The sequence below is a fragment of the Salmo trutta genome, chromosome 17, assembly GCF_901001165.1.
Source record: "Salmo trutta chromosome 17, fSalTru1.1, whole genome shotgun sequence".
Lineage (NCBI taxonomy): Eukaryota > Metazoa > Chordata > Actinopteri > Salmoniformes > Salmonidae > Salmo > Salmo trutta.
In genome coordinates, this window is record NC_042973.1 from 24208101 (window position 1) to 24227111 (window position 19011).

The 19011-nt window shown below is 43.5% G+C and overlaps 1 protein-coding gene across 4 annotated transcripts in view; it reads right to left on the reverse strand.

Moving 5' to 3' along the window:
• Positions 1 to 19011, reverse strand: part of LOC115151918 (cadherin-13) — a 684830-nt gene that overhangs the window by 157501 nt on the left and 508318 nt on the right. For all 4 annotated transcript variants that reach the window (XM_029696266.1, XM_029696265.1, XM_029696268.1 and 1 more), the window contains one exon: positions 18312 to 18452. In XM_029696266.1, the coding sequence (XP_029552126.1) occupies positions 18312 to 18452 (141 nt within the window). The remainder of the gene's footprint in view (positions 1 to 18311; positions 18453 to 19011) is intronic.

Consider the following 19011-nt stretch of genomic DNA (forward strand, 5'->3'; position numbering starts at 1 on the left):
TAATATACAAAAGTGAATTAAACAATAAAACATTACACTCAGTAAACATTACAAACAGTAAACATTACACTCAGAGAAGATCCAACAGAATAAAGACATTACAAATGTTGTATGATGTATATATACAATGTTGTAACGACGTGCAAATGGTTAAAGTACAAAAGGGAAAATAAATAAACATAAACATGGGTTGTATTTACAATGGTGTTTGTGCTTCACTGGTTGCCCTTTTCTTGTGGTAGCAGGTCACAAATCTTGCTGCTGTGATGGCACACTAGTATTTCACCCAGTAGTTTATCAAAATCGGGTTTGTTTCCTAATTCTTCGTGGATCTGTGTAATCTGAGGGAAATATGTCTCTCTAATATGGTCATACATTTGGCAGGAGGTTAAGAAGTGTAGATCAGTTTCCATCTCATTTTGTGGGCAGTGTGCACATAGCCTATGGTGGCCTTGCTCAATAGCAAGGCTATGCTCACTGAATCTGTACCTAGTCAAAGCTTTCCTTAAGTTTGGGTCAGTCACAGTGGTCAGGTATTCTGCCACTGTGTACTCTCTGTTTAGGGCCAAATAGTATGCTCTGTTTTTTTGTTAATCCTTTCCAATGTGTCAAGTAATTATCTGTTTGTTTTCTCATGATTTGGTTGAGTCTAATTGTGTTGCTGTCCTTGGGCTCTGTGGGGTCTGTTTGTGTTTGTGAACAGAGCCCCAGGACCAGCTTGCTTAAGGGACTCTTCTCCAGGTTCATCTCTCTGTAGGTGATGGCTTTGTAAAGGTTTGGGAATCTTTTAGGTGGTTGTAGAATTTAAAGTCTCTTTTCTGGATTATGATAATTAGCGGGTATCGGCCTAATTCTGCTCTGCATGCATTATTTGTTTTTTTACGTTGTACACAGAGGATATTTTTTGCAGAATTCTGCATGGAGAGTCTCAATTTGGTGTTTGTCCCATTTTGTGAATTAATGGTTGGTGAGTGGACCACAGACCTCATAACCATAAAGGGCAATGGGTTCTATAACTGATTCAAGTATTTTTAGCCAGATCCTAATTGGTATGTCGAAATTGTATGTTCCTTTTGATTGCATAGAATGCCCTTCTTGCCTGTGTCTCTCAGATCGTTCACAGCTTTGTGGAAGTTACCTGTGGCGCTGATGTTTAGGCCAAGGTATGTATAGTTTTTTGTGTGCTCTAGGGCAACGGTGTTTAGATGTAATTTGTGTTTGCGGTCCTGGCGACTGGACCTTTTTTGGAACACCATTATTTTGGTCTTACTGGGATTTACTGTCAGGGCCCAGGTCTGGCAGAATATCTGCAGAAGATCTAGGTGCTGCTGTAGGCCCTCCTTGGTTGGTGACAAAAGCACCAAATGATCAGCAAACAGTAGACATTTGACTTCAGATTCTAGTAGAGTGAAGCCGGGTGCTGCAGGCTGTTCTAGTGCCCTTGCCAATTCGTTGATACATATGATGAAGAGGGTGGGGCTTAAGCGCCATCCCTGTCTCACCCCACGGCCCTGTGGGAAGAAATGTGTATGTTTTTTGCCTATTTTAACCACACACTTGTTGTTAGTGTACATGGATTTTATAATTTCGTATGTTTTTACCCCAACACCACTTTCCATCAGTTTGTATAGCAGACCCTCATGCCAAAAACTGTGTTGACTGGTGGTTTTAGCTCAAATGAGCGTAAAGCTGATGGGAAACAAAGGAGAAGGTAAAGGTACAGCGAGGGAAAAAAGTATTTGATCCCCTGCTGATTTTGTACGTTTGCCCACTGACAAAGAAATTATCAGTCTATAAATTTAATGGTAGGTTTATTTGAACAGTGAAAGACAGAATAACAACAAACAAATCCTGAAAAATGCTTGTCAAAAATGTTATAAAATGATATGCATTTTAATGAGGGAAATAAGTATTTGACCCCTCTGCAAAACATGACTTAGTACTTGGTGACAAAACCCTTGTTGGCAATCACAGAGGTCAGACGTTTCTTGTAGTTGGGCACCAGGTTTGCACACATCTCAGGAGGGATTTTGTCCCACTCCTCTTTGCAGATCTTCTCCAAGTCATTAAGGTTTCGAGGCTGACGTTTGGCAACTCGAACCTTCAGCTCCCTCCACAGATGTTCTATGGGATTAAGGTCTGGAGACTGGCTAGGCCACTCCAGGACCTTAATGTGCTTCTTCTTGAGCCACTCCTTTGTTGCCTTGGCCATGTGTTTTGGGTCATTGTCATGCTGGAATACCCATCCACTACCCATTTTCAATGCCCTGGCTGAGGGAAGGAGGTTCTCACCCAAGATTTGACGGTACATGGCCCCGTCCATCGTCCCTTTGATGCGATGAAGTTGTCCTGTCCCCTTAGCAGAAAAACACCCCCAAAGCATAATGTTTCCACCTCCATGTTTGACGGTGGGGGATGGTGTTCTTGGGGTCATAGGCAGCCTTCCTCCTCCTCCAAACACGGCGAGTTGAGTTGATGCTCCATTTTGGTCTCATCTGACCACAACACTTTCACCCAGTTGTCCTCTGAATCATTCAGATGTTCATTGGCAAACTTCAGACGGGCATGTATATGTGCTTTCTTGAGCAGGGGGACCTTGCGGGCACTGCAGGATTTCAGTCCTTCATGGCGTAGTGTGTTACCAATTGTTTTCTTGGTGACTATGGTCCCAGCTGCCTTGAGATAATTGACAAGATCCTCCTGTGTAGTTCTGGGCTGATTCCTCACCGTTCTCATGATCATTGCAACTCCACGAGGTGAGATCTTGCATGGAGCCCCAGGCCGAGGGAGATTGGCAGTTCTTTTGTGTTTCTCCCATTTGCGAATAATCACACCAACTGTTGTCACCTTCTCACCAAGCTGCTTGGCGATGGTCTTGTAGCCCATTCCAGCCTTGTGTAGGTCTACAATCTTGTCACTGACATCCTTAGAGAGCTCTTTGGTCTTGGCCATGGTGGAGAGTTTGGAATCTGATTGATTGATTGCTTCTGTGGACAGGTGTCTTTTATACAGGTAAGAAGCTGAGATTAGGAGCACACCCTTTAAGAGTGTTATATTAAATTATAGACTGATCATTTCTTTGTCAGTGGGCAAATGTACAAAATCAGCAGGGGATCAAATACTTGTTCCCCTCACTGTACATACCCAGCAGGCAACAGAGCTGATGGAGTTGAGACCCATTTCTGTTGGTTATGTTGTCATAGTTGTGCCTAGGGGGCATATGGGGGAGGGAATACTGTCACCTCCAGGCAGGTGTTTGTCCCCCTGTGTGCTGAGGGTGTCAGGTTCTTGTCTGGTTCTGGCATTTAGGTCACCACAGACTAGTACATGTCACTGGGCCTGGAAATGTTTGATTTCCCCCTCCAGGATGGAGAAGCTGTCTTCATTAAAGTATGGGGATTCTTGTGGGGGGATATAGGTAGCACACAGGAGGACATTTTTCTCTGATAAGATAATTTCCTTTTGAATTTCTAGCCAAATGTAAAATGTTCCTGTTTTGACTAATTTAATGGAGTGAGTTAGGTCTGCTCTTTACCAAATTAGCATACCCCCTGAGTCCCTTCCCTGTTTCACACCTGGTAGTTTGGTGGATGGGACTACCAGCTCTCTGTAAGCTAGAGGGCAACCAGTGGGTCCGTCTCCTCTATACCATGTTTCTTGTAGGATGACAATGTCTATATTTACGATTTATTTGATGAAGTCCAGGTTCCTGCTCTTTAGGCCAAAGGCAGATGACCTCAGGCCTTGGATATTCCAGGTTGAGATAGTGAAGGCTTTGTGTTCCATAAAGTGTCTAATGTTGTTGGTCGTGTGGTTTGGCCTCAGGCCAGTAAGTGTGAGCAGAGCCTGCTGTGCATCTGGTACGTGCCATTGGCTTGGGCTAGTGTAAGAGTGGGGGTTGGGCCTGTTTGCCTGCTCACGGCCTGGGCGTATATGTGTGACTTCCATGTTGAGGCCCTCTTTGCGGGGGTGGGGTGCATGGGGTGGGCAGGAGGGGCATAGATCTGGTCTGGGGGGGGTCCTACAGGTTTGGGAGAGTGTCTCGCTGGTCTGGGCGGGGTGTCTATTGATCTATTGCTCCTATGTGAAGTGTTGGGGCTGCGTTAAAAAGCGATGTCCTTTAGGGTCCAGGCGAAGGTGGGCACTGCTGCCTTGTATAGGTGGACCTGGTCATAAAGGCTGTTCAAGTCCAGGGTGGAGTGGTGGGCCAGGTAAACATTTGGTTTTGAGGCACATTCACAGGAAATACTTGCGTTTACCCGCTGTATGGTAGTAGGGTGGATGTAACCACTTGTGCGTTGGGGAAAGTTGTCACGATTCCCACCGAAGGTGGCACCCCCTCCTGCTCGGGTGGCGCTCAGCGGTCGTCGTCACCGGCCTACTAGCTGCCACTGATTCCCTTTTTGTTTTCCCCCTTTCTGTTATTGTTTGCACCTGTTCTTAGTGTGTGTGATTAGCGGGGCTATAGGAGCCAGCTGGCCCGCCTGCTCTTTGTGCGGGTTTGTTTATATGTTGTATGCTTGTGTACACGCTGGTTGTGTTTTTGTGCTAGTGCATTGGTTTTGCGCCGACTGTGTTTTCCCCTGTGTTTGGGGAACTTTGTTTTGTGTGCTTGGGGTTCTTCATTTGTCTGTCCCGCTGTGATGTCGAGGCTATGGTCAGGGTCTGGGGTGGACTGTTCTGCTGTGGTGTCGAGACTATTGTCGGGAGCTGAGGTGAGCTGTTCTGCTGGCCACCTCTCTAGCGGGTTGTTCTCTGTCACACGCCATCCCCCTCACCCTCTCCTCCAGCAGTCTGATCCTCTCCTCTAGTGCTCTGTTCTTCTCCTGCTCATGCTTTTTTATCATGGTGAAGTTGTCTCACCACAGTCCAGAGTGCAGATATGTCTCTCTCCACCTCCAGCACTCCGAGTCTGGTTAAGGGGGTGTTGTGCTGGACTGTTGTCTGGGTCTGTGCTGACTGGAGTGTAATCACCTGCTGTTCCAGCTCCACCTGCCTTACCTCCATCTGGGTAAATGTATCCTTCATTTCAATGAGGGAGTAGTACTCTGCTGGGAGGTTCACTTTTCGCTTGGGGTTGCTCGTCTGTGGCGTTATATAATGAAGAGGTCTGGTCTGACCTGCTCGGGGTGGGGGTATCTTTCTCAAGCGAGAGCTTCTCCTGCTGAGCTAATTCTTTGATTAGGTGGAAGTCCGGCTGAAACTGTTTGGGGTTAACCTGTACAAATACTGTTCCAGACTTATAGAAATGTATATTAGCTGACTCAGGATACTAGACAACGAGGACTCTGAGTTTCCACCCCTCGGTAACACCCTCCCTCTTAACAGAGGGGTAGTGTTTTCACATAGCACTGTGCCATGCCAGGGGATGGTCTGTGTGGAAGATGAGGTTGCTGATATTCCCATTTTTATAATAGTCAGCAAAAAGTGTCTCTTAATTTTCCATAAGGAGCTTCATTTTGTACTCTTTTCTTGTCTTATTATTCTTTACATACACAGGGCACTGTATTTTAATTGTCTCTAAACAGCGGGAGGCAGCTTCTAAAGCCTCTCCATTTGGTTGGAGTAGACTGTGAGACTCTCCTGCCATTGTTGGGCTAAAGGGCTAAGCTTGCCAGCCTTAATTTAGCATTCACTCCTTATAAAGTAATGTAATGTATTTTTCTTCTTGGCTTTTGGAAATGAAATATAGCTTCAGCCTAAACATTACTCACTCAGTTCCAGGTTGGATGGTGTTTTCAGGTTTCTGTTGTTTACCAGAGCATTTGCTGTATAGCTTTGGAATAATAATCTTTGTTAGCTGTAAGCCTTCCAGTTGATTCCGTAATTCCATCCAAAATCAGGTTGTAGGTTTGGAGTTTTGATTTTGAGTGAAGGTTATGTTGTAAAAAAAAAAATCCAAATTTATCTAACTCTAAATCTATATATTTTTAAGAACATGCTGAACATGCAGGAGCTCATCTGCTCATGACCTGTCTCTCTCCCTCTTTCTCTCTCTTCTCTCTCTCTCTCTCTCTCTCTCGCTCTCTCTCTCTGACTTCTCTCTCTCTCTATTCCAAGCAATGAGAGGTCAGTTTCAACAGCAGTCACCAGTTCTCTGTCCCCTAGTTCTGGAGATTGTCTCCTTTCAAAGGCATCATCCAGGCCAATCTCCCAGGCTAGTTGGTGTGGATGGAGTGTTTATTTTAGGCTTGACCAGGCCCATCTGACCAGACCCTGCTATCATCCCTGTTCAACACAGTATGAAGGCTGTCCACATTCAGCCCCAAGGGGATGGGGTGGGGCGTTGTGATGTTCACCTCTCTTGGGAATGATCTGACTCAGAGAGAACGTGCAGCCAGGGGACACTAATACTGCTTGTGTCCCAAATGGCACCATATTCCCTATATAGTGCACTACTTTTGACCAGGGTCTATCGGCTGCATTTGAGACACAGACTCTATCTGTCTCTCTGTGAATGCCAGGTTAAGAAGTCTGAGGGCTGTACTTAGGCTATCCTGGGTGAAGTAGCAGCACTAAAATATTCCATAGCTCACCTCACCTGAATTTAAAGTTTGTGTGGAAATAAAGAGATACAGACATATGCATGCAAGCACACACGCACACAAAGGACCCTGTTGTTGTAGCAGCCCTTAATTAGATTTATATCAGGAATGTATTCTGCTTGGCAGACACTGTTGCATGGTGTATTGTGAAGCGGAATACTCTAGAAGCATTACTGCATCCAGCCAACAGCAATTCCCTCTGTCTCTGTTAGGACCATTACTGTATCACAGCGTACAGTCTAACAGTTCAAACACAGAACGCTCTGTTAAAGGAAAGTGTTGTATCCCAGATCACAGTGTATTCTGTCAGGATGGTATTGTGTTATAGATTACCGCTCGATCTTCCCAACACCGTGGGCAAAAACATAGATTTTTGCCAAGAACCCTTTCAAAAACACACTTTAAACAACGCAGTCATTTAGGCTATTGAGGAAGGTAACAAAATGTTCTTCTGAAGGAGAGAAAGAGAAAGAAAAATAAACACACAGAGAGAGACAAATACAGAGAGAGAGCGAGAGAGAGAGACAAATACATAGAGAGAGAGATCTGAATCTAAAAATGTCAAATAGAAAACCAAAGAAAATTAACAATGACAAATGGTTTGATGAAGAATGTAAAAACCTAAGAAAGAAATCGAGAAACCAGCAGCAAACCACCCTGCATCCCACTGCTGTCTTGCTTCAGAAGCTAAGCAGCGTTGGTCCTGGTCAGTCTCTCGATGGGAGACCAGATGCTGCTAGAAGTGGTGTTGGAGGGCCAGTAGGAGGCACCCTTTTGTCTGGTATAAAAATATACATATATATCCCAGGGAAGTGATTGGGGACATTGCCTTGTGTCGGGTGCTTTCTTTCAGATGGAATGTTAAATGGTTTTCCTGACTCTCAATGGTCACTAAAGATTCCATGGCACTTATCATAAGAGTAGGGGTGTTAACCCCGGTGTCCTGGCTAAATTCCCAATCTGGCCCTCATACCATCATGGTCAACTAATCATCCCCAGTTTACAATTGGCTCATTCATCCCCACTCCTTTCCCCTGTAACTATTCCCCAGGTTGTTGCTGTAAATGAGAATGTGTTGTTCTCAGTCAACTTACCTGGTTAAATAAAAATAAAAAATCCAACCAATAACATAGAGACCCAGAAAACCTGAACCTATGCCTTCACTATGGTGAATCACTAAAACAATATGAAAATAGAAGGAACAGCATAACAGAAATCAGCTCAATGTAATTGAAGAATCCATAGAATCTAACCACTTCTGGGAAAACACTAAACAAACAACAACACAAAGAGATATCTATCCATGTATGAGTATGTATGAGTAAACCACTTCTACAATCTTTTTGGCCCTATAATAAAGAACAAACAGCAAAAACATGATCAAATACAAATCTTAGAATCAACTATTAAAGACTACCAGAACCCACTGGATTCTCCATTTACATTGAATGAACTACAGGACAAAAAAGGCCTGTGGGGTTGATGGTATCCTAAATGAAATGATAAAATATACAGACCACAAATTCTAATTGTCTATACTTAAACTCTTTAACATCATCCTTAGCTCCGAAATGTTCCCCAATATTTGGAACCAAAGATTGATCACCCCAATCCCCAAAATTGGAGACAGATTTGACCCCAATAACTACCGCGGGATATGTGTCAACAGCAACCTTGGGAAAATCCTCTACAATATCATTAACAGCAGACTCGTACATTTCCACCACAGTGAAAACAATGTACTAAGCAAATGTCAAATTGGCTTTTTACCAAATTACCGTACGACAGACCATGTATTCACCCTGCACACCCTAATTGACAAACAAACAAAGCAGAACAAAGGCAAAGTGTTCTCATGAAAGTGGTGTTGGGGTAAAAAATGCTATATTATAAAATCCATTTACACAAACAACAAGTATGCGGTTAAAATTGGCAAAAAACACACACATTTCTTTCCACAAGGCCATGGGGTGAGACAGGGATGCAAGCTTAAGCCCCACCCTCTACAACATATATATCAACGAATTTGTGAGGGCACTAAAACAGTCTGCGGCCTCACCCTACTAGAATCTGAAGTCAAATGTCTACTGTTTGCTGATGATCTGGAGCTTCTGTCCCCAACCATGGAGGGCCTACAGCAGCACCTAGATCTGCTGCACAGACCTGGGCACTGACAGTAAATCTCAGTAAAGCCAAAATAATGGTTTTCCAAAAAAGGTCCAGTTGCCAGATCCACATATACAAATTCGATCTAGACACCGTTGCCCTAGAACATACAAAACACTATACATACCTCGGCCTAAACATCAGCGCCACAGGTAACTTTCACAATGCTGTGAACGATCTGAGAGACAAGGTAAGAAGGACCTCTATGCCAGCAAAAGGTACATACAATTTGACATACCAAATAGTATCCGGCTAAAATACTTTAATCAGTCATGGAACCCATTTCCCTTTATGGTTGTGAGGTCTGGGGTCCGTTCAGCAACCAAGAATTCACAAAATGGGACAAACACCAAATTGAGACTCTGCATGCAGAATTCTGCAAAAATATCCTCAGCGTTCAATGTAAAACACCAAATAATGCATGCAGAGCAGAATGAGGCCCTTACCCGCTAATGATCAAAATCCAGAAAAGGGACATTAAATTCTACAACCACCTAAAAGGAAATTATTCCCAAATCCTCAATAACAAAGCCATCACCTACAGAGAAATTAACCTGGAGAAGATCCCCCTAAGCAAGCTGGTCCTGGAACACAAACAGACCCACAGAGCTCCAGGTCAGCAACACAATTAGACCCAACCAAATAATGAGAAAACTAAAAGATAATTACTTGACACATTGGAAATAATTAACAAAGCTTTGACTATGCACAGACTCAGTGAGCATAGAAATGCTATTGAGCAAGGTATACCTGGCCGCCGTAGGTATATCTGGCTCTCGAGAAGACAGGCTATGTGCACACTGCCCACAAAATGAGGTGGAAACTGAGCTGCACTTCCTAACCTCCTGCCAAATGTATGACCATATCAGAGACACACATTTCCCTCAGATTACACAGATCCACAAAGAATTAGAAAACAAACCCAATTTTGATAAACTCCCATATCTATTGGGCGAAATACCTGTGTGCCATCACAGCAGCAAGATTTGTGCCTGATGCCACTAGAATACAACCCATATTTATGTTATTTATTTTCCCTTTTGAGCTTGAACTATTTTCACATAATATGACATTTTAAATGTCTTTATTATTTTGGAACTTTTGTGAGTGTAATGTTTACTGTAAATTGTTATTGTTTATTTCATTTTTGTTTATTATCTACTTCACTTGCTTTGGCAATGTTAACATATGTTTCCCATGCCAATAAAGCCCTTATATTGAATTTAATTGAATTGAGAGATAGAGAGAGACAAATACACACAGAGAGAGAGAGAGAGAGAGAAAGAGAGAGAGAGAGATAATTCTTCAACTCAGATCAGAGGCTAAGATCATTCATGGGTAATACAGCTAGTCTACAAACCTAACCCTGTCCTGATGTTAAACCTCAAACGGGATCCTCAATGGAAGAGAACATGGTCTGTTGCTGAGTACCATGACATCCTGTTCTATGTTTGCTCTCTTACACCACACACTGATTAGCAGGCTGCTATAGCGACAGACCAGACCTCAGTCTCCCATCTCAGCCATGCTGTCAGATGAATGTATTCAATCTCTGGGCTGTTGCCACTTAGCCCTGCTACTGATAAGACGCCAATACCACTGAGTGTACAAACTAACCAGCGGTGTGAGAGAATGGGGGAAATAACCACCAACTCAGGCCTCCTGCGTATCTACATGTGTGCTTTTACTATGTGTGTGTGTGGTTATGTGTGTGTCGGAAAAAAAGGGCCATCGCTACAACACAAACTGCTTGTTTACTGTAAAAATGGCCTGTCATATCTCTCCGTGCACTCACCACTTGTTGCTGACAATGCATGCATATTGATCTAATCTGGCTGTATAATTGGAGCAGAGGGTAAATATCAAACCCCATTAACACCATTTTGGAAATTACCCATTCCCCCTTCATTCATCATGCAATGCCAGCTGGCACAATAAGCCTGTTGGAAGGCAGCGGCCCTGGCTTTATTTCAGTGTTGAGATGTCTTCTCTATGTGCTGTCAATGAGTGGTGTCTATACTGCCTGTCTGTCAGTCCCTGGCCTTCCTCTCAATATGTGAATATTATAGGGTGATTGGCTGCTCAGCCTGCACTAATGTTAAGTGGAGTGAAGAGGAGAATGAACATCTCTCTATGTCCACCTCTCTCTCTTCTCACAGTGATAGAAACTGTACCATCACACGTCCATCATACACATCCTTTTACACCTCAACCCATCCTTCTCGGCGGCAGCTCCCCCCTTCCTCTGACAGACCGCAGAGAAGAGAGATAAACGTGCAGAGTTCCCCGACCGTCAGACATAATGGCTTATGAATATAAATGTGGTTTGATTTGGTTGGTCTGACAGAGATACAGCCATGCAGGGAGAGAACACAGAATACAGCAGTGCAACTGTTCATCTTATTGGAAAGTGCTTTGTGCCACGTTTCTGTGGCCCCGTAGATTGAGCTGACAACATACACACAGTGGCATGTCACTTTAGTCCCTGGGGAGACAACACTATTCCCTTAAGGAGCCTTGCCATCACAGCCAAGATTCTAACTCTCAAAGGTACAGTATGTCTTTCTACAGACAGTGCTGTTCTCTCTCCCATTCTGCCTGCTGGCATCATCTGACCTGACTTCACAAAAACAACTGAAAAGCCCTCAAAGAAAAATCCTATGCTGCAACTTTTCTCATTATTATTCCACTTAGGTTTGATACTTTTGAAAGGTTGATTTATTTGAACTGTGCATGCTCTTATTCGTATGTGGGTAATTAGCATGCTAGCAGTATTTTGAGAAAATATCCTCCTACATGCTTAAAGATATTCCCTGGAGTGAAATACAGATCTTAAAAATCTTTCAGCGGTCGTCTCTTTTACCCCATCAGCTCACTTATAAGAGCTGCTTATCTTATCTGATTGATGTGCCTCCTTTAGATAGAATGAAGAAGAAAATTGGGCACACACACACACACACACACACACACTCTCTCGCTCTCTCCCTTCCTCCTACATCTTACATACATGGGCCAAGGAAGGTAATGAGCTTACCTGCACCATTATTAAATTTGAAGAGATCCAGCTCAAGCTGTTCCCATAGATACACTTCAGCTGAACATGTGGCACAGAAAACCAGCTCTGCCTTTATAAGTTGATTTAACTATAACAGTAAAATAGACTCTAGTCATTGCATTAACCTAGACAGTGAAATAACATCAATACTTTTCCACAACACTTGAACATAACAACCTGGCTGACAGCTTTAACAGACTTGTGTTGCTATGCAGGTTGTTTTGCACATATACAATGAAGGCAATGTAAATAGCTTTGTTTTCACCTTGAACCCACAGAGAAAATTATGTACACACTACTGCCAACTCTTAACTTCACTGGAAAAGATGGGCACACAAAAAACAAGTTCCACAGTCAATTATAACCTTACAACCAATTAAGTCCTGTAGTGACAACAGCATGTCGCCAACTATAGTTTGCCACCATGTATAGTAAAAGTGCTCAGTGGGAGCTTCACTTCAGAGTGATGCCATTATTGAATGGACAACAACCTTTTTTTGTATACAGTTTCAGTTAAAGATTCAGCCTTAACACCTTCTAGGCACACAGTATCTAAAGTAAGTTCGAAAAAAAATTATTCTCTATTCCACTTTCAGAGAAACGTTTATATTTTGTATTTCAGATAGAAAGGATCAGCTAGGATTCAAGGCGTGCAATAACAACCACTACTACATAAACTGAACACAAAGCTAACTGAGCTTGCGCTAACTGAGCTTGCGCTAACTGAGCTTGCGCTAACTGAGCTTGCGCTAACTGAGCTTGCGCTAACTGAGCTTGCGCTAACTGAGCTTGCACCAGCTGACCCAATGCTTGACATGACAAAAGGCTACAGTTGCGGTATAATATACACCGCTCAAAAAAATAAAGGGAACACTTAAACAACACAATGTAACTCCTAGTCAATCACACTTCTGTGAAATCAAACTGTCCACTTAGGAAGCAACACTGATTGACAATACATTTCACATGCTGTTGTGCAAATGGAATAGACAACAGGTGGAAATTATAGGCAATTAGCAAGACACCCCCAATAAAGGAGTGGTTCTGCAGGTGGGGACCACAGACCACTTCTCAGTTCCTACGCTTCCTGGCTGATGTTTTGGTCACTTTTGAATGCTGGCGGTGCTTTCACTCTAGTGGTAGCATGAGACGGAGTCTACAACCCACACAAGTGGCTCAGGTAGTGCAGCTCATCCAAGATGGCACATCAATGCGAGCTATGGCAAGAAGGTTTGCTGTGTCTGTCAGCGTAGTGTCCAGAGCATGGAGGCGCTACCAGGAGACAGGCCAGTACATCAGGAGACGTGGAGGAGGCTGTAGGAGGGCAACAACCCAGCAGCAGGACCACTACCTCCGCCTTTGTGCAAGGAGGAGCAGGAGAAGCACTGCCAGAGCCCTGCAAAATGACCTCCAGCAGGCCACAAATGTGCATGTGTCTGCTCAAACAGTCAGAAACAGACTCCATCAATGTTACATGCTTTGTGACAAAGTGAAAAGGCCTAGGCTGACAGTATATGTATGTCATTAAATAGATAATGCAAGGTTATGGCAGCCCAACAATGCATCTGGCTGAGGATTGGGCTCTTGCAGATACACTATTCATTTTACCACATGCCCCCCCCCCCCCCCCATTGAGGAAAAGCAGACTTACTATGCCTGCAATATGTGTGCCAGCTATCTTAAGATTAATGCACTAACTGTAAGTCACTCTGGATAAGAGAATCTGCTAAATATCAAGTAGATACAATAATGTGCAACTTCATACAGCAAAGCATTGTTGGTGGTAGGATGGTATTTTAACCAGAAATGCTATCAGCGATTTGAATGGGGACCCTTCAGTGCTCCCTGAAGAGACGTCTTGTGTTCTCCAGACCTGAAGGACGGCAATACTCTGAACAAACCACTCAAGTGTTCATACACTCTACACAAACCCTCTCAGGACCCCTGAGTGTCTGGCGAACATGAGAGGTTTCCTATTCATCTCAACATCTAAATGACATGAGGAAAGATATGGAATACAATTGGCCCTCTTCAGACACTGTAGGTTTAAGATCATGTTTATACACCACATGGTCTCTTATACCAAATGGCTTCTTCTATTTGAATACGATAGAGAAAGGAATGGCTAAGCTAAACTACTGCCACTTTGATATACAGTACCTTGATTGGTTACAAGGAAAACACACAAAATCTTATCTATTTGGATATATTTTGTCAGCACAAAGCATTCAAGCAGAAATAAAGATGGTCCGAACCCCAGGTTTCTTCCTGCCTCCTCTCCATCACTATCCTCCCACACTGACACAGTCCATTCCATCAAAGCAACAAATGGCACGCGTATGGCAGCCTTCACTGAGACAGCCAGCCCAGCCCTGACAGATAGCCCAGCCTAGCCCAGCCTGGCCCTGGGTAGGACAGACCTCAGTGTCTCAGTCATCACCGTTAAACGGGCAGTGCAGTCAAAAACTCAATCTCCTGTTTAAAAAATAAAAAAAATCCACACTATGGGGTCGAAATAACACTATCAAATTGTAAACATGATGATAATGCCCGTTTAGTGTAAGATTTTTTAGCCTGGAATTTCAGTCTTTTCAGGTGGGATGGAGTTTTTGGCCCAGAGCATGAAATCAAATTCTGATCTGATTATTCTGACCAATGACTAGTCTCCCTTTTTGCATATATATCCTCCTACTTCGAATGGATAAGCGGGGTAGATGACAGATGAACACAGGTGTCAAACTCATTCCACAAAGGGCCAAGTGGCTCTTGTTTTTTTGCTCATCCCTCATGATGAATTAAGGTCACTAATTTGTTTTTTAACTAGGCAAGTCAGTTAAGAACAAATTCTTATTTACAATGACGGCCTACCCCAGCCAAACCTGAACAACGCTGAGCCTATTATGCACCGCGCTATGGGATTCCCAATCACGGCTGGTTGTGATTCAGCCTGAAATTGAACCAGGGTTTGTAGGGAAGCCTCTAGCACTGAGGTGCAGTGCCTTGAACTGCTGTGCCACTCAGGATCCCGAAGAAGTAAGGAACTCGCCACACATGGTTGTCTAAAACCTGCAGACACTAGGCCCTCCATGGAATAAGTTTGACGCTCCTGGTCTAGACGATCCTATCCGCTAATCAGGATGGGGTATGCAAATATATTTAAATGAGTATCAACACGGCCACATGAGCAGACTGAGCATTTCAATGGCAAAAGGAGGCTCAGGGAAATAAATGATTACAAATATATTTGGAGTTATTGTTATGAAAAAAAAACGGTGATTTATTAGACTTACAGTGATGATTTAAAAAAAAATAAACAATGTAAGACTGCATGGGGGCTTTAATATCATTATCATTTGGAGGGCATGCATATTCTCCCGTCACCACGGGGGAGCAAGGGCATGGATTGGCTGTCAGTCTCCCTGAGTGTCAGGAGTGATAAGCCAGATCAGTGGCTGCTAAGAAACTATGAAATGGGCTAGTCAGAAATGAGATGCCAGTTATCACCCAGAGCCAGATGGGGGTGGGGTTGCTGGTGAGGGGATGACAGGGGTACACAGTCCACTTCAACCAGGAGGTAGTATCACCAGCCTATCCTCTCTGTGTCACCACAGGCTTTAATTAGGGAGACTTCAGATCAAGCAGAAATTATGTCATAGGGGCTGTTACTGTCCTCTGTCCTACTTTGAAATGTTTGCTAATGTGTGTTTTAGTGGTGTGGATCAGCGGTCAGAGCTGTACTGGAGCAGCAGTTAGACTACAGGTCAAACCGTGGTAAAGGCTGATATGTAGACTGACAGGAAGAGTCAGAGTCCATTGGTCAGTTAACAGCAGTGGTCAATAAACACATTTCAAAGACAGACAATGCACAGTAACACACACTGTGGGGAGTAGTTAGTTGTCAATGCCCGGAGTGGTATTGGTTAGTGCAATATCTTTATTTTGAACCCCAAATAGGAACAAGGTCCAACAGAAGTATTTGTCAATCATTATGCTAAGATATTAGCATAGTATTGCATTGCAGAATAAATCAATAAAATAAGACAATATAAGCCAGTGGTTTATTGCTGTTGGTTTTTATCAGGAGTGGATTTAATTTCCTACTATACATATTCCGTCTTTAAATTATTCTAATACCAGGGGATTCCCAATCATCTTTTGTTGTTTCCACTCTCATAAAAATAGGATTAGAACTTGTTCAAAAAAAGTTAATCATTGTGGATCCCAATTCCCTAAAGAAGCTTCTCAGAATGTAACACATTCGTAAGTATGAAAGAGCAATTTAGCCTTAGATTAAAAAAGTTGGGCGGATAGATTACACAGGGCCCTCAGAGAAACTTGCTAAGGAGAACAATAGTGCAGCTCGACAGACTCATGAGTGTATATAGTATCTGTAGGACTATGCACCAACCAAGAAGACTATGATAGGTTTACTACTGACTCACTGTAACATACTGTAGTCTGTCCATCTTTACCAGATATGAAACAACAGTCCGTTCTATGATAAACCCACCCTGCCCTCCAGCTACACGGGACTGCATGGTGACCTGTGTGAGTCCATTTCACTCAGAATCTTTGATGAATTAAAGTCAACCTGAATTTGTTAAGTGCATTTCCAAGTAGTTTCACACTGTGTAAGAGAGAAGATATGGAATACAAATCCAACAGAATTTCCTCTTTGAGAGGTGTTTAGATAGCACTAGAGAATGTGTAATACCTTACAAACCATGTTTGTCTTTGTGGAGCTTTATTATATCTCACTACTCTGTATGGGAATCATAGGTTCTAAAGTCTATTTCAAGAGTGCGTTGGGTAGGCAGGGTACTTTGTGAATCCCCCACTGGTTGACTTAAGCACATTCAAGTAGACTAGTGTTATGTGGAGTCATGCCAACACTATCAGCACCTGTATGTACTGTAGGAAGCCTAGCTCTTCTGTGATTGATGAATAATGAAAGGTAAAGCAGAACATGTCTTTCTCTGCTTGAATGCAGCACAGACACAATGCAAGAGATGCACATCTATGTTTGTAGACAGAGTTTTCAGTTGGAAAACTTTCAACATCCAGAAGGATATGTTATTTTAAAAGGTTTTTCAAGAGAGTGCAGAATATTTGCACTACAAGTGGAATTCAATATCTATGAATGTGCCCACATTCACATTAACATGTCCGCTCATGGACACCCACACCTACAATAGTTGGAAGACATAAGAGATGATTCATGGCCAGGTTAGTGGCTGCTGAGCGGGTGGGGGACTTATATGAGGAGTTTAGCACCTTAAATGGCTGTGTTTTTAAAAGGAACATTTCTCCACACTGTTAAACGGATCCCCAAAAGAAAGATGGAGGCATTAAGTGAGGACATGGACAGAGTGCACTCAGCACGGCCCCAGCATGACTACTCAGCCAGAACATTTCACTGTGAAGATCTCACAACGCTCTGACATGGCAATGCATTATGGAAGCCCGTCTGGTGGAGGTTGGGGTTGATGTGTCTCAAAGCCTGACAACAGCTCTGGGCATTTCCATTAAAAACCACACAACTCAACATTACGACCTCTCCTCCAGGGCCTGATGAGTTTTTCTTCACCTCAAGAAGAAAAAAAACAGCAACAGTTGCAGTTTTTTGAAAGACTCATCATGAGTTCGCACAAACAGGCAAATAGGTTAAGTTTGTTAAGGGCGTTTTTTTCTGAATGACGGAGATAGTGTGGCTGGTGGATATTGGGTTACGTGTGCCATACAGGGTTTCTACTAGAGCCTTGAGGCTGTGCTGACAAAGGAAACCAACACCATGATCATAGCAGCACAACACGCAAACACACACACACAAACATTCCCTTATCTCCCTTGTGAGCCCCTACCTCCTGACTACTGTGATGTGTTGTTTATTACATGTGGTCTCTCTCTCTCACACACACACACACACACACACACACACACACACACACACACACACACACACACACACACACACACACACACACACACACACACACACACACACAGGATGACGACTGATGTGAGCTAAGCCTTTCCTCGGGCAGGCTCTGAGAATTATAACACTATCATTTTAAATTGGATAGCAGAGGACATGGTGGATAACTGGTGTGTGTGTGTGTGTGTGTGTGTGTGTGTGTGTGTGTGTGTGTGTGTGTGTGTGTGTGTGTGTGTGTGTGTGTGTGTGTGTGTGTGTGTGTGTGTGTGTGTGTGTGTGTGTGTGTGTGTGTGTGTAACCCACTCTATCAACTGGACGTGAATCTAGCCCGTCACCAGCTGTATCTGCGAACAGGGACAGATGACAGAGTACAGGGAACAGAAAGTGAGGACAGGGACAGAGGACAGGGGACAGAGAACAGGGGATATGGCAGAAAGGACAGACAGAGGACAGGGGACAGAGGACAGAGAGGACAGACAGATTTCAGGGGACAGAGAGAGAGAACAGGGGTCAGGGGACAAAGAGGACAGACAGGGAACATGGGTCAGGGGACAGAGAGGACAGACAGAGAACAGGAGTCAGGGGAACAAGCAGGGGTGCAGGTACTTACCAGTGAGTGGGTGAACTCTGGGGCGTGGTCGTTCTTGTCTGTGATGGTGATGGTTGCCGTGGATGTTCCTGTCAGTCCCACGTCTCTTCCCTTCATGTCCTGGGCTACGATCTCCAGCTCATACTGTGTAGTGGGGAGTGTCTGGAGGGACACACACACAGACACACACAGTGTCAAGTCTGTCATTATAACACATCCATTTCAGGGGTTACACACAACACAATCATCATTAGACATAGGATTTGTTGAGGGAGATCAAATGAATCCACTGAATACAAATGATAACAAATGATTAACTGACTGACAAAAAGCAATTTAGACTGAATGATTGTTACGCCGGTGTGGATTCCTTTCGGAGTAAACATATTCTAATAAAAACACACCCCCTTGGCATCTTATTATGTTGACACTTTGTACATTTCTATCAAGCCTCTTAGAAAGCTCAGGAACAAAGCACCAGACTTTTGGAGGCATAGAGCCAGACAGGTACTGGAGTGTAATGATCACATAGTCACATAGCCCAAGTGACTCATACACACAAAACAAACAAAAGAGAGTTGCTACGGCATGGTCTCCTGTCTGGGGGTGGTAGTGCAGTACTCTGTAGTCTACTAAATATGACAGCCATTTCCTGACATTTAAATAGAACTAAATAGATGTCAAGTGTCTGTTATAACCTAAGCTTATCACATTATAGAAA